We start from the raw sequence: 27151 nt of genomic DNA, 5'->3' as shown, positions 1-27151 counted from the left end.
GGTCTATCTGCCTGTTATGTAGATTAGGTAACCAGATGTTGTTATATTGAGATGCATTCAGAGCAATAGTGCAAAATTTAAGAAGTCCTACATTATCAAGTTAAATTTTTTATGTTGCTCTGAATGTGTCCATATGTGTACACATAGTGGCATTGAATTATGCTATTCATGATATTGGTTACAGGCACAAACTTTAATTGTATACAATTTCTGAAAACCCACACCTAGATTTATTTCTGCCTAACGTATTAAATTAATAAGCGAAGTTGAATTTCAGAGCTATTGATAAAAAAATGAAAATTTTAAACAAAAGATGCCCAGATTAGGCAACAGGCTGAATGGAGATGTTTGTCAATTTAGCCATCAGATCAGGAGTAGCCAACATGGTGCCCCCCCAGAATCTATTGGACTACAATTCCCATCATCCCTCACTAGTTGCCACAGTGGCTGAGGCTGATGTGAGTTGGATTCCAACAACATTTGGAAGGTACAACATTGGCTACCTGTACTGTACTTCAGACAATCCCTGCTCAGCCACACAGAGTGGCTAGCCAATTGGCCTGGAAAGAAACAAGGGAAGGCACCTGGGCTGGAACCAAAGACAGACAAGACCTCAAAGGTGCACAAAGAACAACATATCAAGCGACATGTGGGACTTTTTTAGAGGCAACTGACTCACTTTTCAAGGATGCCTAGGGTGATAGGATAACAGTCAGATGCCCTCACTATTCACTTCCAATGGATGTTTTATATCAGTATTTTTCTCCTTGTTTTTTTTTACCCCTGTCCCTAAACTATGGTTCTTGGGGAAAGCAAAGAGCAAAAGTGCTAGAGTTGTGCCTTGTTGTTCTGTGTAAGATTTAGCTGAGCTACAAGATCTAACGATTGTTACTGTGTAGAATCAGGCAGCTAGATGCAGACAGTGTGGGCAGCTTAGTGCCCCCCTCACTACACAGGACACTGAGCAATGGTCTTCTCATTCCCTGCAAAATTATACAACCCATTTCATTGTTTTCTCCAGATGGAGGTTTTTTTAAAACATGTTTGTCTCCTAGCTGAGATTCACTTCTAAGAACTGGATCATGAGGAAGAGGAAATCAGTAAAAATCAAGAAGAGGTCTTAATTTATTAAAACCTTGCATGAAACCATGACACGTTAGGCTGGTTTGCAGTGAAGTGTACAGAGGTATTGTCCTCCTTCCTAGCCATGCCATAGGATGCGACCAATCATTTTTATTCCAGAGCCAAAGTGCACTTAATTGCCAATTAATCTTATTGAACTTAGCATTTTAAAATTGATTCTCTTTAATCCTGAGGGAAAATAATAATTAGAAGGATATCAAGCAGTGGATGATAAAGCTTCTAAACAATTATCAGCTCCTAAACTGCTGCTGATGCTGAGATTTTCTACTACATCTGACTGGCTGCTGACAGAGGGTCATTTCTGTTAGCAGCATGCAGCGTACTGTAGCTGGCTTGAATCAAATTTGTTATTTCCAGTGGAGCACAGAAGTCCTTTTTTTTTTTTTGCAAAAAAAAAAAAAGGAGTTAAGAATCTTGAGACACCTTATAGGTGAGAAATCAATTTATTGTGCCATAAGCTTTCATGGACCAACTTGGCCAGATGCAATTTCTCTCTTGCACACTCCTTTGTACAAGTACTTGCACTGTTGAAAAGCGCTTTCTCCTGCGTTTAAAGGTGCAATCAAGCTTCAAACTAACCTTCTTCCAAAAGAAGAGCTTGTTTTTATTGTTTTATTATTAATTTTTATAATATGTCTGTGCCAAAATGGCTTCTAAGCAGTTTGCAGCTATAAAAGTTCGTACATACTTAAAATAGACAACAGAACCTTAAAATAACATGAACTAAAATATATAGCAAAACATATAGCAGCTAAGAAGCACAACAGTTAAAAAAAACGGGGGGGGGGGACCAGCTTAAATTGTTCAAAGTTCAAATTCAGGGGAATAGTTGCCAGTTAAAAAGCACAACAATTAAACAGTCAAAAAGAAGAAGTTAAAACCGTTCAAAGTTCAAACTCAGGGGAATCGTTGTCTAAACAGGTGTGTCTTCAGAAGCTGGTTGACTGCCAATACTGTTGGAGCTTCATGTATTTCAGCGGGGAGGGCATTCCACAAAACTGGTGTCACCAGTGAAGAAGCCTGCCTCTGTTATCACAAGCTGATAATCATCAGGCCATGGCAAAACTAACTGGGTTGCAATTGCCGATTGTAATGACCTTAATGGGCAATGGAGCAGAAAGTATTTCTTGAAATAGCCTGGTCTGGATTTATTCAGGGCTTTGAATGTTAGTAGCAGAACCTGAAAACTGGCTCCATGGCCAACAGGAAGCCTGTGCAGACCCCTCAGCATTGCCGTGATATGTTCAGTATGGAGCCCCACTCACCCTAAGTGTTCTGCACCAGCTGCAGCCTCCAGACCAGCTGCAAGGGAAGTCTGATGTAGAACACATTGCAGGCACTGACCCACTTGTGTGTGACCGACGCACATGTGACCGCTGATGGGTGTGCCAGTTTTGGTGCTGCAAGGAGTGGCAGTGGAGCAGAATGGGGCAGAGGGGGGACAGAACAGTATTTTCATGATGATGATGAAGAAAGCACTGAATAGTTGTGGGCTTCTGTGTGTGTTTCACCACAGTTGCTTGCTCTGGCAAGTTATCCTCAAGATGGACTGATTCACCCAACATAAATTTTTTACTCAGCACCAATATTTATTTCAGATACTATAGTTTTGGTATGTGTTCGTGTTTCACAAGCTGCATAGTAGCCTCCTGATATCTGTCACTGCATCTGCAGTCTGGTTGATGTCAGGTCACACCGCGCAAGGCTGAAAATTGTGGCCTTTTCTTTTCTTTTTACTGCCACTGGACTTCTCAGTGCAATCTTGTATTTGTGCTGGCACAGCATCTCCTTGGATTGTGCCATAAGTCTCTGTAATAGTGTGGAATAACCCATGACAGCTGTTGAGTTGTAAACACCAACTTGTCCTGGAGAAGACTTGTAAGAAAAAATGACCCTGCAATGAGATCACCATGTACTTCTAGGTTGTTTCCTGCTTGCTGCATAGTTAAATACACAGGGAATAGCCCTCCTGTTACATGGCAGGCTCTCCATTAGAGGGTGGGCAGCGATTCAGTTGAGAGACGGGAAAATGCTCTTACATAATAGCAGATGCAGAAAGCAGAAATTCTGCTTTAAATCCATTGGGAGTGGGTTTGTGTTGGCTTTCTGAAGTGCTAAGATTCACATTCCAACAAATTCACAGACATAACGAGTCTGAAAATAAGGATCTGGCTTTATATTTTATCTTTCCCTTTCTTTGCTATTCTGCATATATTTAGTTGCAGTTTCAGCATTATAGGAGCAAATCTGTATATATATATATATATATGCTAGATACAGACCATGTCCAAACATATTGCTTCCAGGGCCAGCATCAAGAATAGGCATCATTGGGCAACTGCCAAAGCCACACCACGGCAGAGGGCCCACTCCCAACCTCTGAAGCCTCATAGCCCTGCTGCCTTTCCTTACTGCCACTGCTTATTCACACCTAACCAAGGTGAGCAGAGCATCCTTTGCTTGCTTTTCATTCTCCCTCTGAGTGATTGTATGGACTGGGGGAAAGGGCAAGTGAATGGGCAGGAGAACAGAAGTAGAGAGTGGGTGGGTGTACTCAGGGCGGGACCAAGGGCCCTCCAAAATCTGGAGCAATTGTTTACAGTTGAAAAGGGAGCAATGAGGGTCCTAACTGGGTCCCATTATGTGGAACATATTACTCTATTACATATATTCTCCATTGGCTTCTAATTTGTACCCAGGCACAATTGCAAGTAATGGTATGGACTTTTATAGCCATAAATTGTGTTGGGTCCGGGACATCTGAAGGAGCACCTCCTACAATATGAGCCTCCCCAGTCACACAGATTATCAGAGGAGGCCCTGCTCACTATTTCCCCACCTGCCAGGTGGCCATATGGTTTAGAAAAAGACTTTCTCAGGCATGGGAATTCTCTTCAAAGGAGTCGCAAAAGGAGTGTTTTCCATTGGGGTTATAAAGACTCTTAAAATTTCAAATCATGTTTGGAAATATGGGAATTTTAGCTGTCTGGCTACATATGTAGCCCCAGTAAGTAACAATCTGCTACACACCTACTCCTTGATTTTATTGCAGTTAGGGGTTTTGTGCTTTTAATGCTTGTCACATCTTATTGCCAATCTTACGATATATTAGTTGATATGATTGATATGTGTGTTTTTTTTAAAGATTTTTATTGATACAACAAGAAAAAACGAAAAAACACACAAATACCAATTGGTATTTGATTGATATGTTTTATTGCTGTTGCTTTCATTGTGTTATCAAGTTCATTGAGTCATGGATCTGCTCTAGAAACACGGGGTCAAGCTCAGTAAAAATCAGTTCCATAAGCAGGGGAAGATGTCTGTGCACAGTTCTGATAGGCTGGCAGCTCTGATATTAGGAACCCCATCCCTGCAGCAGTTTTACAACTGAATGATAAGGTGATTATGATAAGGACCACCGCTGGCCCACCTCTTCTGCAGCATCAGACACAGACAAATCGCCCTTGGAGCTCAGCCGTGGCCAGCAGCAGAACTCCCCCCCCCCAAAAAAAAAACAGGTGCCAGTACTCACCATGAAGTTGTTACAGCAAGTGCCACACTTTTTAACAACAGAAAAGAGGTCTGGTACTGCGTACCCTTGAGTTGGCAGCATGTTGAGTTGGAGAGGGCTATCACAGATAAGTGGTCAGGCCATGGGACAGAAGATGGGCCACCTCCCAAGGTGGAGGGGGGGAGTCATTGAAGCCAGAGATTTAGAAGACTAGCAGGTGGAGAGCCCTCTCTTCCTTCACAAAGAAATGAGGGAGGGGAAGAAAACAACAACGACAACAACAACAACAACAAGTAGCCTAAGTTAGCTGAGAAACGTACCTGGACCCAATGACAGCATAGCCTTCTAAGCTTCCCTAGTTGGGGCAAGCTAGGAGACTGAGGAGCCAGGTTGGAACCTACTACATATTAGGTAGAGTGAGATGCCAGGTAAGAAGATAAGAAGATCCTGGTGAATCGGGCCAGTAGCCCATCTAGTCCAGCATCCTGTTCTCACAGTGGCCAGCCAGATGCCTGTGGGAAACCTACAAGTAGGGTTCATGCACAAGAGCACTCTCCCCTCCTGTGGTTTCCAGCAACCAACTGCTGCGCCTTGGCCTGCCCTGCACCCCTGGAGCCAGGCTTCTGCTCTCAGGCACAGTGGAGTCACCAGTGTTGACATAAGATCCAGCTTCTGCATGTGGAATGTGTGTGTGTGAGAGAGAGAGACACACACACCATCTTTCTCTTCGCCGCAGGAGGCAAAATGCTATGGGTGAAACCCTGAAGAGTGCTTTGAGGAGGAAATATTCAACACTCCTGTGAAGGCATGAGAGGTGGAGATGGGGAGCCTAAAGCCCTGAAGGCTTTCTGCGAAGACACAGTTTACCTTAATAAGCTCAGCTCTGTTGAAACATACTTACATATAAGTGTATCCACCCTTGAGCGGCTTCCGTGGAGCTCCTGTGCAGCCAAACGCACCACAAGAACTCAAAGCAATCAATTAATGTTTATTTGAATGAAAGTACATGAAGTGCTTAAATAAATAATAAAGGCACACAGGCTGCCTGAAGCGTGAGGGAGAGGCAATATGACGATGGAAACTGCATTCAAATCACTGGGGGTCAGTATCTCTGTCAATTAAGAATTCCCTGTCAACTATGTCTGTCAAGCTGGGCTCACCCACAGGATAAAAATGCAGAGTGACAGCTGCTTTTATGTTTTGTTTATATCCTGCCTCAGATGATGATATACTGTGCAACTGAGAGGGGCTGTGTGATGAGTTCTATATGTGGAGTGGGGTTCTGACTACTTCTTATTTTGCCTTGGTTCCAAAACAAAATGTGAAGCAAAATGCTTTGTAGTTCGCACTTCTTCAAATTTTGTAATACAGTTCTCTGACCAAATAATGCATGGACCGGGGGAAAGCGCACATTAAAATGCATATGTTAGGGAAAATAACATACAAAATGTGTTATATTACAGAAAATGCTTTGCAAAAAAATGTATATTGAGGAGAAATGCACACTAAAATGCTGATGGGTTTTCATGAGGGCTTTAAAAACAACAACCTTGTGCTGCATTGTGTTGAACTGAGCTTCAGACTAAAGATTCAAAAGAGAAACTCAAACAAACCAAAATGGACAGATTCACTTTTCCTTAGGGAAGGAGCAAGATGTGGTGGGAGGTTTAAAAAGAGAGAGAAGGAAGGACAAACCCTAAAGGACACAAAGTTATCTGGATTCCAGCCCCCTGCCCCATCTAACATAGTTCATTCATCAGCATGCCTGTGCAAGTATCTGCTTCTAAATTGTTCCATGTGTCAGAGGTTAATCTTGTTTTCTGAAATGCCAAAGTTGCCCTGATTTCCACTCATTTTGCGCATAGCTAAATTTGTTCCCCCCAGAAGAGGGCACTGCACATATATACAAATATGCCAACACAGTAGATCTTTGCAGAATTCAGCTCAAGGGTTTCAAGCGGGGAGATCCTCTTAAACAAGGCAGAGGAACAGCAAGCAAGAAGGGACATTTCCCTTAGCTGGACTACTTATAAATGGGCACCTAAAAGTGCTTGCCATGATGTGCCAGGTATTGCTAGCCATGTTTCAAGATATCAAATTGTGGAAGAGTAGCTGTGTTAGGGCCAGTTGAAATGTTCCAGCTGCCACATTTTAGGAAAACTGCCACGAGACACTAGCTTAATTGAATGGGCTATGATGTTTGACAGCTACATACCATGTGGATTTTCTCAAATCATGTAAAAGCTCTCCATGTGAGCACTGGTGGTGACATACACCTACTAAAACCTAACCTGACAATATGCCGCATACACAACTGGCTGGCAGCCTGCATGTTCTATATAGAACCAAAAGGCAGCAAGAGACGAAATCTTGGTCTCTTGAACTTCTCACCTTAACTTGTGATGCAGTCTAATATTTTCCGCTCTATCAAAGCAGCAGCTAGCAGAGGAACTAATCAGACAGGGTGATAGAGAGTATCTGATATTAAAGAGAGATGACTGATGCATCTGCTGAGTGGAAAGATAGCACAGCTAGTACTGTAGCTGGGTAAGTGGCAGCAAAAGAGCTCTAAAAGGATGTTTTGACTCATTTCCTCATCTAGTCAGATTCTTCTGTTATATGGATGCACGACTTGGCAAATTCCTGTTTAACCCAGCTTTGAAAATAGGGCAAGCACGTTGAGCATTGTGTTGGTTGACTTTCTGTGATTCTTTGTGCCGTATCAGGATGGCTTCTAGATGGCATCATCCTCATTATGCAAGAAGAAGTGGAATTATGAAAGCAGCGAGGCTTTAAGTAAAGGCATGCAGAGGAATTGTCCAATTTCCCATGACATAGTAAACTGTGAAAGGTGGCATATTTTTCACCAAAGCTGTGACCACCTAGCAGCAACCAAGGACAGGGAGGCCCCCATCCCCTTACCCCTGAGTATTCCTTGTAGGAAGTCTGCAGTGAGTGAGGTTTCACACTGCAGATACATGACTATTGGCTGATCAGTAGAGTACAATGACTGAATGAACTCAGTGCATCTAATCCTTCACATTATATGCAACCTCTTCACACATCCACATTTCATTGAATGGGTCTGTTCTTTCAAACAACAAGATGGTGGAGGCATAGCTATTGTGGAACACCACCCCAGTCTCTGAGTGGGGTAAGATTCCAGGGGCTCCAGGTGCTTAACCAGGGTTCAGTTTCCTTAGAATGAGGAACAGTGGAGACTGTGGTGTCTTTATGATGTATGGTTTATTCATACATAAATACAACCTGAGCCTATGGTGGAGGGGGTTTATGCATCAACACTGCAGGAGGGTCTTGCTTCTCCCATAGCCACAGCTTTGGATTGTATCAGAAATTAGACATGGCTCTCACTCTGACTGCCTCTAGCCCCACACTCACACCACACTCTTGACTATTGTCCTTCCAACACCCAACCAGGAGAGGGAGGGAGCCACTTCCTTTCTTATACTGATGACCCATACCAAGGGGCCATTATGGCCCTTGCCTGGCTAATTCAAGAATGGGATCCTCTATTAGATTTTAAACCTTTCTGGATCCAGGAATTGGAAGGGGCTCAAGCACCTAACCTTCCCACTCCCCCCCCCCCAACTAACGACACTATAAAATGCAAGTAAATGAATGTGTGACAGCCCATTCACATAGAAATAATTAAACTTATGTTGAGGCCATTGATTTACTTCATGGGACTTCACAGAGCCACGTAGCAACATATTTTTCTAGTTACTTCTTGTGCACATGGCCGTGCATTTCACTTTGAGTTAATATTCTGTTTTCTGTTAAGTTTTTTCCTACTCAAATATTCCTTAGGGACCTTCCTAGGTACTTCCTAATATGCTTCCTAATATCCTCATTTTGGAGACTTCTCCACAATTCACAGTAATTACTTTCCATGACCTTTTTTTTTTTTAATTAGTTGGAGATAATCCAATTAAAATGTAAAATATGGTTATTATGATTTTCCATTGGCTTAAACCGAGTGTTTGTCTTTCTCTTCATGCATAAGGAAGGGCAGATATTCCAGCAATGTTTCTTCAAAGTCACAGTGACATTTTATTCACCACCATACCATTTTATCCTCCTCTGTGTATAATCTAATGATGCGGTTTGCATTTTGGTTTGGAGGGCTAAGACAACTTCTTGGTTTGCTTCTATCTTTAATTTTTTCTGGCAGGCATGAGTCGGTTAGAAGAATAGTGTGTGTGTGTGTGTGTGTGTGTGTGTGTGTGTGTGTGTGTATGCTTTTGCTCTTCTACTTAACAGAAGAATAGTTTCTAAAGCTTAAGACTCACTCAGCACAGCAACCAATGGCTCATTTTGTGGCCTTTTGTATTATAACGGGTGCTAGTTTCAGCTGCTACAGAGCAATTTGCAAAACAGCCTGCATCAGGCATGAACACACACACACATAGGGCTTGCCTTACTGAGCATTCATCCTAATTTGCTTGTGGGGAGGTTATATGACAGTGACCATTCATCCTGATTTGCCTACAGTATGTTTAATATGTCTTCCCATGAATCATTCATTCATTCCATACCTTCCCTTGCATTTCCCTGTCACTTTCCTACCTGCAGAAAGCTCTGTTTCTTTTATAAAGTGTGCTGGGGTAACAAAGCACCAGTTTCCTGGTATGTGCCTGAATCCCTCTCACAAAATACTAGCAGTCTGAGTGCACTGATGATTTTTCAGAAACCAATTACATTTGTTATAGGGAATGAAGTCTTCTGTGCTTTCATGAAGGTGAATGTTTTGTGTGGAACTTAGAACAAAATCCTGTTGAGTTTAGCCAATGGCAATGGTGGCCACCTGAGAGGTGTTGGAGCTGAGCTTTGGTGAGCTCCAGCTGGGGGGCGGGGAGCCCTGAGTTTAGCTATGACTGAGTAACCAAATTATGAAACAAAAATCCAAAATGTAAATGAAATCAGTTTTTCCTATTTGGCAAAAATGTTCGCACTTTCCCCTTTCCTTCTAGCGTTTGAAAAATCTCTTATATGGTTAATTTTGAAGTTCAGCAGTGAACTGTGCTATAAACATATTGATGTTAACTAATTAATTTCAGATGCCTCAGCACTGAGATTGGACCTTGGTCTCACTGGAGCTCTGAACAGTTCACTGGGATGGGGATGGTTCACTTTTGCAGACAGAGCAGAAATGTGCTTATCATTGTAACCACCATGAATTGCTGACGGCATCCAGGACAGGGAGGGTTGCATCCAGGGGGGAACGCCGAAGATAGAATCCAGACATACAAATTTCCCAGTTACAGAATTAGCCTGTCTATGGGATTTTTCAGAAACAAATGCAAACATTCATTCAAACCATCCAATTCTACCCACCCACATACTTGCATACAAGAGGAGCATCGGCTCCTGCAAGCGTGTTCCACTCCAGACTCTCTTAAAATGTTCAGAAAAAGAGTGTGGTTAAAGCCCTCTTCAGACTACTGTTTCAGAATACAGGTTTGAGAACCAAATGATTTAAAGTGGCCTCGTGTCAAAAACTCCCAACCTATGCAAAGCCAGCATGGCAGCAGAAGTCTAAATTAGAATTTTAGCATCTTCACTAGAATACTAGCTTTCCACAAAAGGCACACACCCAGAGATGTGATTCTTCATCTTGTTTGATGTTGCACCTTCCCTTTCAAAACAAGGCTTTTTGAACAGGTGGTGGTGCCACATGCTTCCTTTGGACAGACATAGAGTCTTGAGTTCCATCACTGGAACCTGGTAAAAGGACATACACTTCATTTAAAGAACACAGAGCCCAGGCATCTGAGTACTAGAACTTCATAAAACTCACAGTCCTGCCACAGAACCCCCCCCCCCCCTCAAATGTTCTTCTTATTGTTAAATGGGGTTGCCATATTTGAAGCAGTGAGCTTTTTTTGGCAAAATTGTTCAGCTTCTTTGTGTGGGGACGACACAAAGGTTTGAGCGAAAATGACACTGCCAACATGGGATTTTCCCAGACAATTTGCCAATTTCCACCCGAACACTGCTGCCAACTACAGTATTCCGGATATGTCTGGGAAATTCCAGATGTATGGCAACCCTAATTGTTAAGCAATTCAAATGAGAAGCAGATCCTGATCTTACCTTCTGCCTAGCCTCTAAATAATGATATATCCTCACTAGCACCATCTCATACCTACCCCCTCAGAAAGGACACCCACAAACACCTTGAAAGGAAGCAAAGTGTTACAAGGAACCCTGCACTCCACCCACAATAATTTCACTAGCCTTCTCTCTCCCCCTCTGATAATTTTTGAATGCAATTTCCTTATTAATTGATGGAGAATGCTTTAAAAATGCAGGAGAAATATTCTTCATGCTGTTCAGTTTGAAGAAGCTGGAGAAACAAGAGAGTACACTGCAACTGTCTGGGACTGTCCTGCAGAAGTTACCGCTGAGTATTAGTCTCACAATGCTTGCTGGGTTTCACAGTTGCACTGCCAACACCTTGTGATGAGTGGAACTGAAGGTCACAGAAAGGTCCTTTGTCAGATTTGAACAGTAGAGAAAGGGAAGGACTGCAGCTCGGTGTCAGAGCATCTGCATGCAAATGGCCCCGGGTTCAAACTCTGGCACTCCCAGGTAGCACTGAGAGAAAACTCTGTCTGAAATCGTGGAGATCTGCTGCCAGTCAGTGCAGACAGTACTGAACCATATGAACCAATGGTCTGGTGCAGTACAAGGCAGATTCCTAACTGTTGAAGGCAGACTCCGTATGTTTCTTTCCCTCTTTCCTTCTCCTCCTGCTCTCTGCCCCTTTGTCCCCTTGCTCTGGGCTGCTTCTTCAACATCCTCTTATATCCACTGGTTGAAAAGGAAGATAATTTAATTCTTTCAGGAAATGCGTCCCTGGGACTTAACTTAAGGCACGTGGACAGATGAGCTCAATGGGGGCAGGTTCTTTCTTTTTTTTTAAAAAAAAAGAAATATATGTAAAGAGGGATGTTGTTTTTCCTTATAACACTTCTACTACTTTGGGCTCTGAAATCAAGTCTGTTCCAACAATCTTACAGCATAAATCACACAACACACACACACACACAGAGAATGGAGATGAAGACGCTTGTTTTGCGGCAGCAATAGCAGCTGCTTATTTTCAGGCAGCATCGCTTGAGAGCTTCTCACATTCTCTTTCTCCCACCTCTCCCCAAATGTTCAGCCTGCTGTGTTCAGGCTTGGTGTTTACAGTTCAGGGCTATGGAGGAGGAGGAAATATTTTGCCTATTGTTCAGTGACGTCAATGGCTTAGCTCCCAGTCACTTGAGGGACTCTGGTGCTTAGCAAATGTCAGAACAGTGCTGCTACAGCATGTGCCTCCCAAGCGCCTGCTTCTTGCAGCATATCTTTCAGAGGCCTCAGCCTGGATCGAACTGGCGTGTGTGAGGGAAGAGGTATGGAAATGGCACATTTTAAGTTTGTTAGCTTTGGAGCAGAAATTATTTCCTGGCCTGTGGCATTAGGGGTGGGGGGGAGTGCTTCTAGGCAGTTTTCTATCCAGTGCCATAGTGACACTCTTTTCCAGAGTATTTTTTTCATATTATTCTAGAGAGAAAAGTATAGTGAATTTCATAATTAGAAGCAGCTACTTATGAGGTGGATCTGTATTCATTGTTTCACAGCTCTGAGCAGATGGCCTTCATTGGTTGTTGTTGGTTGTTTTTTTGTGACCTTCCCTCAGCTCTCTCTTTCTCTTCCCACTCCCTGGCCCAGAAGTAAAATTCTGAAGGTGGAAAAATACCTGTATGTTAAAATGTAAGCAATATTGCTTCTTGGTATTAGTGCAAGTCATGGCAGTAGAAGGTTAAACTGAAGTGCCATTGTTGCATTTATGTATTACAAAAAAGCATTTGTAAAAAAGAAAGAAAGAGAGAAGTGTTTTTTGGGGAAAAAATTCTGCAGGGACAGCATATTGATTTTATTAATTTGGAAAGCACGTACCCTACCCTGCCTCACTCAGGGATACTTCCAACTGTTAAAAAGAAAACAGTCCCATAAAACAAAATCTGGCATGTATATCCACCTCAGTTAGGTGCACCAATAGGAAATGGGTCCTGTAGACGGAGATTCCCAGATTGCTTTCTATAGGTCCGTGTCAAATTGTTAAGAGTTGTGCTTAAGGCTGTGATACGAAGCTCACTTGCTTGGAATGCTGCTCCCTTGAAATCAGTGAGATTTCACTTCCAAGTTTATGTGGTTCGAACTGGGTCTGGTGAAGGAACAAGAATATGAATGTGATTTCTGGGAGGAACTTTCATCAAGGTCAGAGGAACTCGAGAACAAGCTTCCCATGTTGTCCATGCCTGAGGTAAGTTTGAGCACTTTGGGTTCTGCTGTGTTCACATGATTAGATCCTTTGATCTGCACAAGGGTGGGGTGGGGGGTAGAATCCAGCTCAAATGCAAGACATCAAGAGGCAGAGACAGCCAGCTGCCCTAGGTGACTGATTTGAGACAAAACAAATGGTATTTACCTATGCATCTTTATATGTTTTTAGTGGAGTATGGACTTGGATTTTCTCTCTTGGGTGCTCTCTCTCTCTTTTACTGGACCTATAACATGTACAGCAATAATGTCTAAATCTGTTTGTCTCATATTGCATTTGTAAGCTGAGGCAGCGTATCTGGCGCTGTCCCTTCTGCAGAATGGCAATTGTCGGCCAGGAGAGACTAACTGTAGGGTCAAAGTAGAAAAACGAGCTTGGCTAAGCAAGCCATCGTCCTGGTTTTGACTAATTATCCTGCCGTTGCTCTGTGTGGAAAAGGAAGTCAGCTAGGGTCACCGGGTAAGATCCAGCACATAATCAAGTCTTGTTCAGGGCAAGGAAGCAGGAGAGAGATAATGCTGAGAAGATGCAGCCTGAAAAGTGGACCAGAGAGGACTGGTTTCACAAAATCTGAATACTGCTCAGAATCCTTCTAGGTTTTTCTTTCTCATTTGCACTAGCTTTTGCCTCACAAGGACAGTCAAGGCTTTATTTTGTTTCCCACCACCTGCCTTATCTTAATTCTCCTTGTTAAGGGCTGAATTCATTTTCCATAGTTTTCTGCTGTGTTTGGGTTTACAGCAGGGGAGTGGGGACCAGTTGGACCCCAGCTCCCATCACCCCTGGGCATTGGTCATGCTGGCTGGGGCTGATGGGAGTTGGAGTCCCACAACAATTTCTCTATACCTGGTTTACAATAATAATTTCAGAATGGCAAAAGACTGCATTATGGAAAAGTTGCATGTAAATATTTCTAAAGCACCTGAATCTTTCAGACTGCACCATATTTAGGAAAAATTAGACTACTCCAGTTTCTTCCTTGCATTTTGTATCGTCTCTCTCTCTCTCTCTCTCTCTCTCTCTCTCTCTCTCTCTGTGTGTGTGTGTGTGTGTGTGTGTCTACATGTATTTTAAACGTGCTTGATATACGATGTTGGTGGCTGCTGCTTTCAGAAAAAACAGCAGCAGCAAAATAGGGTTGTTATGATAGAAAGTTCCTACTTGCCTCACAGTAACAACCTGTGAGCTCGTGTAAATAAGCCTATTATTTCACAATGGGTTACAGAACTACAAGTCTTGTTATAAGACCTGCAGTGTAACAGAATTGGCAAGGGGAGACTGTCCTTTCCCAAATAAGCATTCTCAACTGGGAACAAATCATCACTCTGTGTACATATGCAATAGTGTCTCCCTTTATTTCTGCAAAAGATTTATATCCCACTAATGCATTAACATGGCTTAGAACAGCTAACACCAGTTGAAATAGGATGATCTCATCATAAAACAACAGCACACACACACACACACACACACACAGAGAGAGAGAGAGAGAGAGAGAGAGAGAGAGAGAGAGAACATGCACAATATAAGAACTGAAACAGGCTCAGCAGATAAAAGCCCTAAACAGGCTTGAGAAAAACTTACTGGAACAGGAAAGTTTTCATAAAATGGCAGGAAATGGCAAGGGAAGGAGTCAAGCAAACCTTGCAGAGCAAGATACTTCATAACTTGGATGCAGCTACCAAGAAGGCTTCTTCTCTTGTCCCAACAAGCCATGCCTCTGCCACAGTTGGGACAGCTAATAGGGTCCCCTAGGTCTTAAGAAACAGTCATGTATTGAAGCAGTATTGGAGGAGGTGATTCCTATATATGGGGCTAATTCATCCCATCTTATGTTATTTTTGTGGTGCAAGCAATGAAATTTAGAGGCTATAAGCCAGGGCTGAAGAACCTGCGGCCCTTCAGAAGACTGCAACTCATATCATCCCTAACTATTGACCATTGGGGATGATGGAAGTTGGAGTCTGACAACATCTAGAATGCCACAGTCCTGCTGCAAAGAAGAATAGAAGGAGGAAATCACTCATTCATTCTAAGCTTTCCACCCAGCCCAGAGGAAAGCAGAGGAAGGATAACAGATCATTTGCACTTTCCTAAAAATGCCCAGTGATAAGGCATTATTTTCTGGCAGTTAGTGGGCAGAATTTGGGCCATTTAGGAAGCAATATTTATTTTTAGCCCAGGGTTGTACTTTCCACAGCCAGGATTTTATACATTTCTATGATACCGTCAGATACATTACCACTTACCCTTTTGGTTTACCAGGAATGAAGTATGTATAGCAAACTAGATGGGTCAATGTTGTATGGTGGGAGAGAAAAATGAACAATGCAAAGTGGGAATGCTCTATTCCCAAAGTTGTTTCTAACTGAACCCATCCCACCCTCACAACCCCAGTAAAAATATATATAAAAAATAAAATAAATGTCCAGTAGCACCTTAGAGACCGACTAAGTTTGTTCTTGGTATGAGCTTTCGTGTGCATGCACGCTTCTTCAGATACACAGATAGACAAGCTAATACAGACAGAGAAGTATATGTAGTTGGTTATATGGCAGATCTTGATTTGAATGGCAGGGGGAGGATTTGTTATCAAGTTTCTAAGGGTGCCTGATGAGTCAGAAAGAAAACAGGGCCTCATTCTTCTTTGACTTATGGTTAAGCCAGCTTCCTCAAACTCGGCCTTCCAGATCATTTGAGACTACAATTCCCAGCATCCCTGACTACTGGGCCTGCTAGCTAGGGATCATGGGAGTTGTAGGCCAAAAACATCTGGAGGGCCGAGTTTGAGGAAGCCTGCGTTAAGCAATGGTGTCCTGCTATCTCGTTCTTCTGAAGAGGTAGCCAAGGAGGTGCCCGCCAGAGGTTGTGGCCAATGGTCGGATATGATGGGAATCATAATCCAAAACATCTGGAGGGCACCAAGTTGGCTAATCTGCTTCAAAGTTTTGCAAGTGTAGCATTCACTTTGGCGCAGTTGCTGCGTCCATGCAAGGGGTGACCGCCTGTTCCAGTATACTAGGACTTCCCAGTTACCAAATCCAGTCCACAGGCAGTTAAGCATGCGGAGAGATAGAACTACAGATCTTGGCTGGATTGGGACTTGCATCAGGATGGAGAGCAAAGCCAGGTCTAGAGGCAGAAGCCATTCCAGGCCACGCTCTTAGTTGAATGTCCAAACAAAAGGGGATGGAACAAGGACAGAGGAACGCAGCAGGTAGAATAGTGTGGGAAGGAGAAGAAAGCAGGCTTTGACCAAGATCAGGAAGCCATGGAGGCATTTTCCCCATCTTGGAATCACACCCATTTGTATAAGATAATTTGAAGTCTATTTCAGACAGCTGTTGAGTGCGCAGGACTGTTGGCTAGCTCACAGCTTGATGGAGATCCTACAGTGGTGCTGACTGTAGGACTTGAGGCCTCTACATGGTGATTTTAGGGACAGCCACTAACATTTACACAACCCAGGCTATCCCAAAAAGAGCCTCCATAACTGCAGAAGTCACAGCAGCCACATGTTTGGGTCACACATGGAAGCCCTGGTTTGTATTACTAATGCCTCCATGCTGTCTCCACCAGGCTGCAAGCCTACTAGCAGCCCTTGCTCCCACCCCAATTCCCATGACCACTTTTGTAGAACCAGTGGGTGTCTGAACCAAGCCTTAGTCTTTCCATTGTTTCTAAATAATGTAATGAGTTGCAAATTAGTCACTGGGAGGCACGTCATACATTTATTTTTCACTGGTATTTCTCTGTCTCCAGCATTCTTCCGTACATTTTCTCAATCTTGTCCCTTCCGAAGAGGACCACGACAAGGCCTTCTTTATTTCCTCTTCATGACTACTCAATGGTCTCATTAAAATATGTCAAACATTAATCAGATGTTAAGTACAGGAAGGAAGCTTGTCATCACTCACAGAAACAATGAATTGTATCCAGTGGCCTGATAACAGTCCTCTCTTCACACAATATAAATAACCAGACACTTGGTTTCTCCAGCAGGGGCTGCAGATATATGGATGTGTTTGAAATCTGTTGACATGATGATGATTGACTGTGTGAAGCCTATGAACAAAATGTTGCTATAATTTAATTGGAGAAAAGATTAGGAGCCAGTTCTGGCCCGAAAGAGTGGGAGGTTGTAGTATATTGCTATAAAGACTTGAAAAGAGGAGAAGGAGATGAGCTTTGCATCCACTGTCCTCTCTGGTTTTCTTGGTTGCCTTGGCTGCATGCACACTAACCAAATGTAGTTTGTTATTTTCCCCCCAATCCAAAATTGTTTGTCCTCAACATGCTGCTTTCAGTCTAGATTGATCCTAGGTCCTACTGTCCACGAGGTTGGGTGTGGTTACTTGATATGCATTTGAAAACACTCCCCTTTTCCTCCCTGCAAATGTCCCAGGTGAATGAAGAGGAAGGAAGTGGTGATTGTGACCTTGGTATATGCCCACCCACTATGTCATTGAGCAGATGTGGACCAATGGTGGCCCATTGCCAGGACCACCAACATCTGTTTCCAAATAGGCACGCTGCAGGGTATTGCAGCATCAATCTGCAATGGGCTTTTATTTTCAGAACGAAACCAGCTTCTCAATAAGCTCTTTTTAGGCTAAAACATATGCAATAGATGTAGATTGTGGGTGGCCTACACAGAAAAAAGAACTACTCAGTCTCCATTGATTCTGGAATCAAATGTTGTGTGTATGCAGCCTTAATCTTTATTTTGCCCCTTTTGATAACCTATACTACTGTACTACTGTTTTACGTTTAATGTTGTAATTTTTTGTGGTTTATTTTTAGCAACTTTAATTATGTTGCATCTACTTGCAGAAATATTGGGTTGTGAAGGGCATCACATTTGATCAGGAAGCTTTGGGCTCCTCCAGAGCACCTGTTTATTAAGCATTCATGCCAATACTGAAAATGTAGGTTTTCACAATTAAGGTGGATTGAAGCATTCTGTCACAACAAATCCACAAAAAATGCAGTTAGGAAAGTGACAGTGAATGTGCTGAAAAGTGCAGGTTAAAAATTAGATTAACAGGAAGACTGATTATCTCTGTGCAAGCAAATTAGGGTAAATGCTCACCTCCTGCAAATTCCCAATAAAAAACAAAGATCATTTATACATTTTCAGATGAAGCTTCAGATGAATCATGGCAAAGCACACACAGAGAGAGAGGATAAATAAAGGAACCACATACAAAAGTGTGTGGTGTGATGGTTAGAGTGTCAGACTAGGTTCAAGCCCACACTCTGTCAATCATGCACACTGGGTCTCTCAGTTCAATCTACCTCACAAGGTTGTTGTGAAGATAAAATGGAGACTGAAGGAGAACCAGGTGTGCTACCTTGGAAGAAAGGTGGGGTATAAATGCTATAATAAATAAACAGAATACCACAAAGAGCCACCAAGTTTATACAAGGCTCAGTTATTCATTTCCCTAGTGATACGCATTCAGTAAAATAAGCATTTTGTTGTTGGCATCCATCTGTCTTGAAGCACAATGGAGTTACAGTGCCTGCTGTGACTGTAGAGGAGAGACATGTTTTATTGCAGCTGGGGCAGATGAAGGTGTCCGGTTTTGCTGCTACAGGTGCACCAAGGTGTTTCTTCTCTCTGTGCTCCTCCCAAGGGTCATTCCTCCTCTGGTCACTGCTGTGGATACATGACTTAACTGCCTGTCTCCAGGCACTGCGGCTGCCTGCGAGGAATTTCCACCAAGTGGGGTTTATGCTGCCAGCCTTCGTGGCATTGGAATTGACATTCAGCCATGAGAAAATGCAAGCATTTGCAGTGGGACTCACAGCAATAGTTTAGCTGTAAACCCCCTGGTAAAAATGTTGTGTAAACACATCTCCCGTGTACATAACATAACATTGAAATGCAGCCACCTGCCACCTTTGAGATGGAACAACATGCAGCCTCTCTGTGCGTCTCTTGCTCCTTTGCGTGTAAGTTATCAGATGTGGAATGAATATTGATTTGCAAAGCGGAGGTGGGCCGACAAGTAGGCTGCAATTATTCTAATTGGAAGATAGAGTTAGACTTAAGCTTGCAAGGAAGAAGCAGACTTTAAATTTTCTTCCTCCCACTTTAAAAAACAGAATTGCAAAAGGCACTGGGTATTGTTTCAAGCTAGCCCACTGGCCAAGGTAACACATGCAAAAATGGGAATGAAAGGCTTTGCATCAGACGCCACACCAAAGCGAGCATCTGCTGCACATGCAGCATTTAATGCAAGATCTAGAGCATGTCCCACCAGAGGAAAATAGTGCTCATGTTAAGTGTCCTCTAAAAGACAAAGTCTCCCTGAAAGCTGTTATAAAAGTTCCATATAATTTGCATCACAGCTCAACCATCCCTCCTCATTTGAATAGATGGATCAGAAGCACATTATCTGTTACTGAAGTGCTTTGAGACAAAGTTTCTGTATGCAAAGCAGATCCTCCACCACTAAACCAAGGATACAGGAAATTAGGGGTTAGCACAGGAATGGGGAACCTGCAGCCTCTAGATATTGTTAGACTTCAGTTCCCATTAGAACTAAGCAGGATGGCCAATATTCAGGTGAGGCAGTGGATGTGCTGGGCCAATGTCTTGCCTTGATAATGGACTGGATGAGAGCCAACAAACTGAAGCTCAGTCTGGATCAGACTGAGCACTGCTATTGGGTGGTTCCATAGACCAGATGGCTGGGAGATTGCCTTCTCTTGTTGAGGGCACAGGGGCATAACTTGGGGGTAACTCTGGATCCTCTGCTGTCACTTGAGGTCTGGGTAGTCTTCATGGTGCAGAGTGCCTTCCATCAGCTTCAGATGGTGGCCCAGCTGCACCACTTTATCCTGGACAGGGATAGCCTAACTTCTGTTGTCTATGCTCTGGTAACATCTAGGCTGGATTACTGAAACACGTTATATGTAGGGCTGCCTGATGGTTCAGAAGCTTCAGCTGGTGCAGAATTTCTGCTGAATCAGTGAGATCTCACCTGCCTATCCTGGCCTTCAAAATGACCCACAAGGAAATGTTGTGCATCTTTTCCAATGGGCACAAGATGGAATGGCAGCTTACCTACACCTAAAAAATCAGGAGTTACAATTATGCATATCTGGCATTCACGTATTTGTCAGTATGTCAGGGCACAGGGCACACAGGGATGTTTGGCTGAAGATGGTATAGGTACGATTCCTTTGTTGTTCAGCACATCTTTAGTATGCATTATCCTGTTGTAAATATATGCATAGGCAATAGCAGTGAAGTACAACAAGCATCATGTAAGACTATTGTGGGAATAAAATTTGGGGCAGTATACCGACGTCCAGTTCTTTCCTGCTGTTTTCATGGGGGGATCATGGTGCATGCATGTTCAAAAAGAGTGGGAGTAGTGATGCTGTCTGATGATGTTCATTATTGTGTCACTGGTGTGGATGAAATTTAGCATGACATGCAGGTATATTGGTCCAAAAGCCACAGTTCCATAATACAAAGGTTATTGCAGTGTAGAAGGAACATTAAAAAACGTGACAGAAGAGCTAGCGTTATAATCAGGAAATCTAATGCAATATTCCCCACACGTGAATCCACCCCTAGGGTTATTAAATAGCTTCCTTGTTTTAAAAATGTTCTCTACTGAGATCAAGAAATCCATTTGATGTGCAGGGTACCCTGTTGATAAGAGCTTTAGGTAGGGGTAGCTGAATGCAGTTCACAAAGTGATTTGTAAACTGGTATAGTGATGGAAACTGCCACCAAACCTTGTTCAGGCTTGTTCAGGCTTGACTAGAAGGGTCCTTATTTTAAATATGTATAAGTATCTGATTAAGAAGATGCTGAGTCCATGGGCCTCTATGGCATTTGAGATTTCAAATGGGGAAAATGAATGAGGTGTTTACAGGTTAGCCAAGACATTTGCAGCCATCCCAACCAAGTCTGTTTTCTTCATCTATGATTCCACCGCTGTGGAACAAAACTTGAACAAACATGACACCTCATGCAGCATCTGCCAATATAAATTCAAATCAATGCATGACTCCAACACTGTCCCCTTTCTTTCCACTCCCCCTTAGTGCAATACCTTTACACTTAGCAAAGCCTAGAAAGTGAAGATTCCTTGTGCCCTTTTTTTGTGGACGCACAACTTATTTCCCTCTTCTAATCCTTTTGAAAAATCTTATTTTTCTCTCTGGGATGGAAAAAGTGGATACAGAATGAGCACATAGGGCCTTCCCCTCCACCATAACTTTGGGACGAAAGGCTTATGAAAAAGATTAATAATACACGTTAAAAGAATGTTTAAGAACTGCAGGACTGAAAAGAGACCAGAAGACTTCTCAGTTCTCCCCACCTCCTTTCCCACTGCTTGATTACAGTCACATGAAAAGCTCTGCAGCAGGGATAGGGAACCTGTGGCCCTCTAAATGCTGCTGTTCTCCAGCTCACATCAGCCCAGCCAGGTTAGCCAGTTGCCAGGGATGATGGAAGCTGCTGCCCAACAACATCTGGAGAACCACATGCTCTCCAGTTGTGCTCCACAGTGATGGTAGGACAGCTTTGCAGTGTTCCATCAGTTTAAGGATGAAAATTCTGTTTCTTATAAAGTTGATACAATGACTTCTGTCCATATGAAATTTGCTTCATGAGGTGTACAAGCTCTTCGCATGCTGGAAACTCGGATGACAAAAGGCTGGGATTCAGCAATTTTTAAGAACAAAAATTGGCTGGTATTGTGAGGATCCTTTGTTTCCTCTAGAAAATAACGTACCTTAAAGGTATCTTTGATATTTCAACTATTTGATGGGTTGATTGAGTTTATTTATGTGTCACTATTCCAGTGGGCTTTGCCCAAAGTTGCGTACAACAATCATTCACTTACACGAGTACAAAGCGCTGGGGTAGGGAAGTGAAATCAGTTTACAAAGCGTGCCAGTAAATCCAAATAGATCAAAAACCAACAATTTAGCAAACATAGAATAAATTCAAGCTTGGACCCAGGACTCAACATAAGGTTTGAAGAGAAGATACTGTGGCATTTCCCAGCAGCTCCAACCCAACTCTAATCTTTCTCTCATTACCACCAGGACATCATGAATAATGGCTATGATAGGCATGTGCCTATTCATGTATCAGGCAATGCAGGGTCCCTTTGGCAGCCTAAGACCTCCCTTCCATCTGGTAAACTCTGGAGGTGGAGGAGGCAAGCTCAGGGCCCCGAGAAGATCTTGAAAGAGACAGAGCCAACAGTTTTACTGTAAAATCATCGGTCCGTAGCTGCTTGGTGCCAGTTCATCTGTTCTGTAGGGCAACAATTTCTCTGGCTTTCCCAACCCAGATCTGGCTGCTTGAATTCTGTCAAATGGGTCCTCTGCTGCTTCAGGATGCTGGGGCAGAACCCCTCCTCTCCTCCCTTCATTCTTGCTGGACAGATTGGCAGAAATACACACAAACTACGAAGGATTTGCATAATTTGGCTGATTTCTCAAAACCTTTAGTTAAGGTGAGGAGCTATGGCACATAAGGCAAAAGTCTTACCAACTCACACAAAAGGAAGACTCCTGCTCTGAATCTGGGGCCAGTGCTGCAGTGTCAGTGTTTAAGAAGATGTGCTATGTTAGCAAATTCCATACGATTATTTATGCTACCCAGTCTCTTCCAAAGCATATCTTCAGCTGCAGAGCTCAATTGTGTGCATGTTTAATTGACGCATTAGCATGATACCAGACTTGGTCCGCTCTGCTTGTAAATTTCAATCCTGTGCATGTTTACTCATAAATCTGGGGCCTACCCACCTCTTCCTTCCTTTTGCAATACAGCCTCTTACCTCAGCACCCTCCTGTCTCCATTCATGTGCCCCTTTGCACACTGCATCTATCAGCCTTGCTTCTCTGAACATGCAGCCCACAGTGGCTACCTCGTGCCGTTATGTCTAGTATAAATGAAAGATGCAAGGAAAGCCATGGATCAGCATGCAGTTGGGTGGCCACCACCACTATAATGTAAGGTTTGGTGTTGCTTTCAGGAGGATTGTGGCTGGGAAGCCAAAGAAAATTGCTGGCACAACTACACTGTAAGAATAGCCAGCCAACGCTTGACTCCACTTTATTCCTACATTGAACACCTGCAGCAACTGAAGTCCCCTCACCTGGGATGCCATAGTGTGACTCCTAGTTAGCACTCCTTTTCCCTGCTGCGGATGTGCTCCACAAACTAAAGGCAAGGACCGGCAGACAGTAACTGTTGGAAAAAGGGATGCCACTGGTTTGCCTCTCCTCAGGCTCTTCTTGTCACCACACACTCCATCTCACTCTATGCTTAGCTACCAGCAGTCCAGTGCTGACTCTGTGAGTCCAGAAGGGCTTCAGGGATGATAGAGAAGAAAACACAGGCACTCTAACTCAAACATAGAGTTAAAGCACTTAAAAACAAAACAAAAAACCCACTAAAATATATTGGAAGCTGGGGTTGATTAAGTGGTGGCAGCCTTAGGTTATATTTAAGGATGGCAAGATGAATTAAATTCACAGGAGGTGTTGAGAAGAAAAGTATGGAGCTGGCAACTGTCAGCAGGAGTTCATAAGTGTACAGATACTGAAGCACACATCATTGCAAGGAAATAGTGCTGAGCCATCAGGACTGCCTTGTTCAAATGTGCCATACTTTCCAGATTGCTTTGGCTGGTTTTTCCTCAAGAGTAGCCCAAGCAAGCAGTTTTCCAAGAGTGGAATATCAGAGTGTGTCACCATGCATCAGGATGGGGGTCCCATTTACAGAGCTGTGCGTGGGAAGCTGATAAAAGAGAGAGAGAGAGAGAGAGAGAGAGAGAGAGAGAGAGAGAGAGAGATTTCAGCATGCTGAACAGCCGTCTTTTGAAAGCATTAAGTTCATTCTATCAAAATATATGCATATAAGCATAATATATTTTCCAAGTGTAGTTTTTTGGCAACTGCTGTACCTCTAACACTTTCAACAATTTAAGCAAGGCTATGGAAATTACTGGGAGCATTGAAGTAGCACATTTTGTTTGTAGAGAAAAGGATTTGCTGTTCTCTGCTTTTTTGGACCAAAAAAACATCAAGCCGAAGATGAACTCTGTCCTTAAAAAGAGAAAACATTTTCAGAAGTTAAAAAGCTTCTGTCCTCATTTAGAGGGTAGTAAAACAATAACTTTATTGGCAACAGCTGAACAAACTCCACATTGAAGAAAGTGAGTAATTTCTAATGATGTTTCTGTTGCTCTTTACCTGAATACACACATGCATATAATAATCAGTATGGCTTAATGCATTTCTGATTTCCACCAGAACTCCTTTCTCTCTATATGAGGATCATTAATAGAGGCGAGGAAGACTCCATTTTGTTGCTCATGGTAAATGCCAGCTTTTATGTCAGATACCTCCTCCACATTTGGTACTATGTGTGAAGTCCCACCAGTAAAAATAAAACTCGTCAATATATATTTTTATGTCACTTTCTGGTTTAGCATCCTAATATTATTCATGGACCCAAACACATGAAGATATACAATGCATAGAGGAAACAAAAAAACACCACAGTGTTATAATGTGGTCTTTTATACTAGTACTTAAAAATGGAAAAGAAAGTGAGAGAGAGGAGAATGCCTAGCTTTGTGTAGAAGACCAAAATCTGGATTTTGTGGGGAGGGGAAACAGTTGTGTGGGATGTGAGATTTAAGTGGATGAATGACAGGAAGGACAGGTCACTTACTACCCCACTGGTCTAACACTCTCAACTACAGCTTCTGGGGCTACTTTTCAGGGGTTTTTTTGAAAATGCAACAACAAGAAAAATACCAGCGGATGGTGCTGTTGCTGAAGAAACATGAAACTGGGTGTAACATGTAGTTTGGCTGTCAAGCGTCCTATACAAGATATGGCGTTATTCAAAATTACAGATACCTGCAAACGGTTTTGCATCCTCCATCTGTTTTCCAGTTTTCTGATGCTTATCCTTGACAGATTACCGTCCTATCTCTGTTTTGCATTTTGCAAAGATTAGGAGCATTTTTAAAAATAAAAACAAACAAACCTGTGCTATTGTGCACCCATATCCGCACAGTACTGTACAATTAATCGTGTTTCAGCCCCATCCTTGAATCTGTCTGGAAGTTAATTCTCCATGTGTGTGGTGGGAGGGCAGGAGCACCTTGTCTCTGGCACTGATGCGAGCTGTTGTATTTGTGCGGACACAAAAATAGGATTGCTTTACTTTCCTTCCATCCTACCTTCCCACCCCCGGTGTCTATCCAGATGGTTAATGCAACTAAATGTGTTTTGAGTCGCAGCTATTCTATAATGAGTTCAAACAGATCCATTATTAAACATTATCTCAAATATTTGTACGAAAGCAATATTGTAGGCAGTGGCACTATCTATAGATTACATGCAGATGTGTGTAAGGTCACCTTCAGACTATCACCATTTTGTGGGGGAGATTCAGTTCTGTAACAACAAATTTAGGTTTGTGCAATTAAAGTGGGTTAAAACACTCTGGTGCAACCACCCCACAAAAAACAGACTTTTTGCAGCAAGGAAAGTGATGCAGAAATACACTAGAACAGGGTGGAGCAACTTAGGCCAGCCTCTTCAAATATGGCTCTTTGGGCTAATGGGAATCTCCCCATGCCACACTCTCTCCCCAGGCTCACCAGTCCTCAAGTGTTTTAACCTGATTGGTTAATTGTCCCTGAACTCTGTTAATTCCCCTTGCTTGGCTGCAGCATGGAGGATAGAGGCATGTGTGTGTGTGTGTAGAAACTAGCGGTGAGTGGATCTCTTTATATTGGCTTCTCTCATTCCCCCCTGGAAGAAAATAACAGTGGTTTAGCCAGACCTCATTGGTGGGGCCCCCATAACAGGTCAAGGTTCAGGGCCTCCAATATGTAGGTCTACCACTGTGCACAGCCTCCAGGGGTCCCCAGAAGAGAATGTAGCCCGTGGTCCAAGAAGAGTTTCCCAGCCCTGCACTAGACGGTGTAGGGCAACAATAAATTGGCAGGAAGTCATATGTAACCCCTGCACAAACAAACCAGAATGATTGCTCAATAAACAGGGGACAGCCTATAATGTCCATGCAGGCATTGTGCAAACAAGTCAGGATGAATGCTCAATAAACAGGTTATCTGGAGAATCCTGATCCTATTTTGAGATGAAGAAGAAGAAACTGCTGCACTGGAAGAGGAAATTTAAACCAGAGTAGTGTGGGAGAGAGGCCCTCCATGTTTCTACTCCAAATACACCCCTCTTACAATTCAGGACACTTGTTTTACACTTGCCAACAAGTTTGGAATACTGAAGGTTTGGGGGAGCCATGGAGAGGTGATTTGAAGAAGAAACTGTTTTTTGCTGCTTCTTTATTCTGAAGTTCCCTGGCCCGAAGTGTCTTATTGTTGGAAAGAAGGAAGGAAGGGTGTTGGAGCGAAGGTGTTCTCATAAGCATTTTGCTTGCAATGCTCGGCCACTCGTAAACATAGACCTTACTTCAGGAGCCAGGCCAAGACAGGCCACTGCAAGGGAAAGGAATGCCATGCCTAGAAGAAGGGCCTTCACAATCATTCACCTGGCTGGATGTGTGTGTGTGTGTGTGTGTGTGTGTGTGTGTGTGTGTGTGTGTGGCACTCAGGTTGCGACCCCTTGCTGTGATGTTACAAATGCTCAAATGTTTGTTTTCATCAGTAGAATGTTGGAGAATATGCACTCTTGGCTTTTATTAGCTATTTATATAAACTTATAAATTCCTTTCTCCTGCTCTTTGAAATTGTAAGTATTGGTGGCAGCAGAAGAGGGGGGAGGTTCTGTCTAGTCTGATTTTCTTTTCTTTTCTCTTCTCTTCTCTTCTCTTCTCTTCTCTTCTCTTCTCTTCTCTTCTCTTCTCTTCTCCAGTTTCTTTTCTTTTCTTTTCTCCAGTTTTTCACATAAGAGTAGTCTGAATAACAACATTTGGATTTCACTCCAGCCACGGACGCTGACCTCATGTTCGCCATTACCATGACAACTCTTATGATAGCACAAATTTAGAGTAGGACTTCAGCGACGAAGGAACACAATTGCTAGCTGGGTTGGAAGGCTGAAGAGTACTTATTTGAACGCCGAGATCTAGTGCGGCAACAGAGTAATGAGAAAAT

The 27151-nt window shown here is 42.9% G+C and overlaps 1 protein-coding gene across 1 annotated transcript in view; it reads left to right on the top strand.

The window, feature by feature from the left end:
- Positions 1 to 12110: 12110 nt before the first annotated feature.
- The window catches only part of PDE7B (phosphodiesterase 7B), a 161652-nt gene continuing 146611 nt past the window's right edge, over positions 12111 to 27151 (top strand). The window contains exon 1 of the mRNA XM_028723498.2: positions 12111 to 12992. Within this exon, the coding sequence (XP_028579331.1) occupies positions 12876 to 12992 (117 nt within the window). The 5' untranslated portion in view covers positions 12111 to 12875. The remainder of the gene's footprint in view (positions 12993 to 27151) is intronic.

Source organism: Podarcis muralis, chromosome 3 (genome assembly GCF_964188315.1).
Source record: "Podarcis muralis chromosome 3, rPodMur119.hap1.1, whole genome shotgun sequence".
Lineage (NCBI taxonomy): Eukaryota > Metazoa > Chordata > Lepidosauria > Squamata > Lacertidae > Podarcis > Podarcis muralis.
Note: the sequence above shows the minus strand (reverse complement) of the source record. Positions and strands in the feature narration are given on the sequence as shown.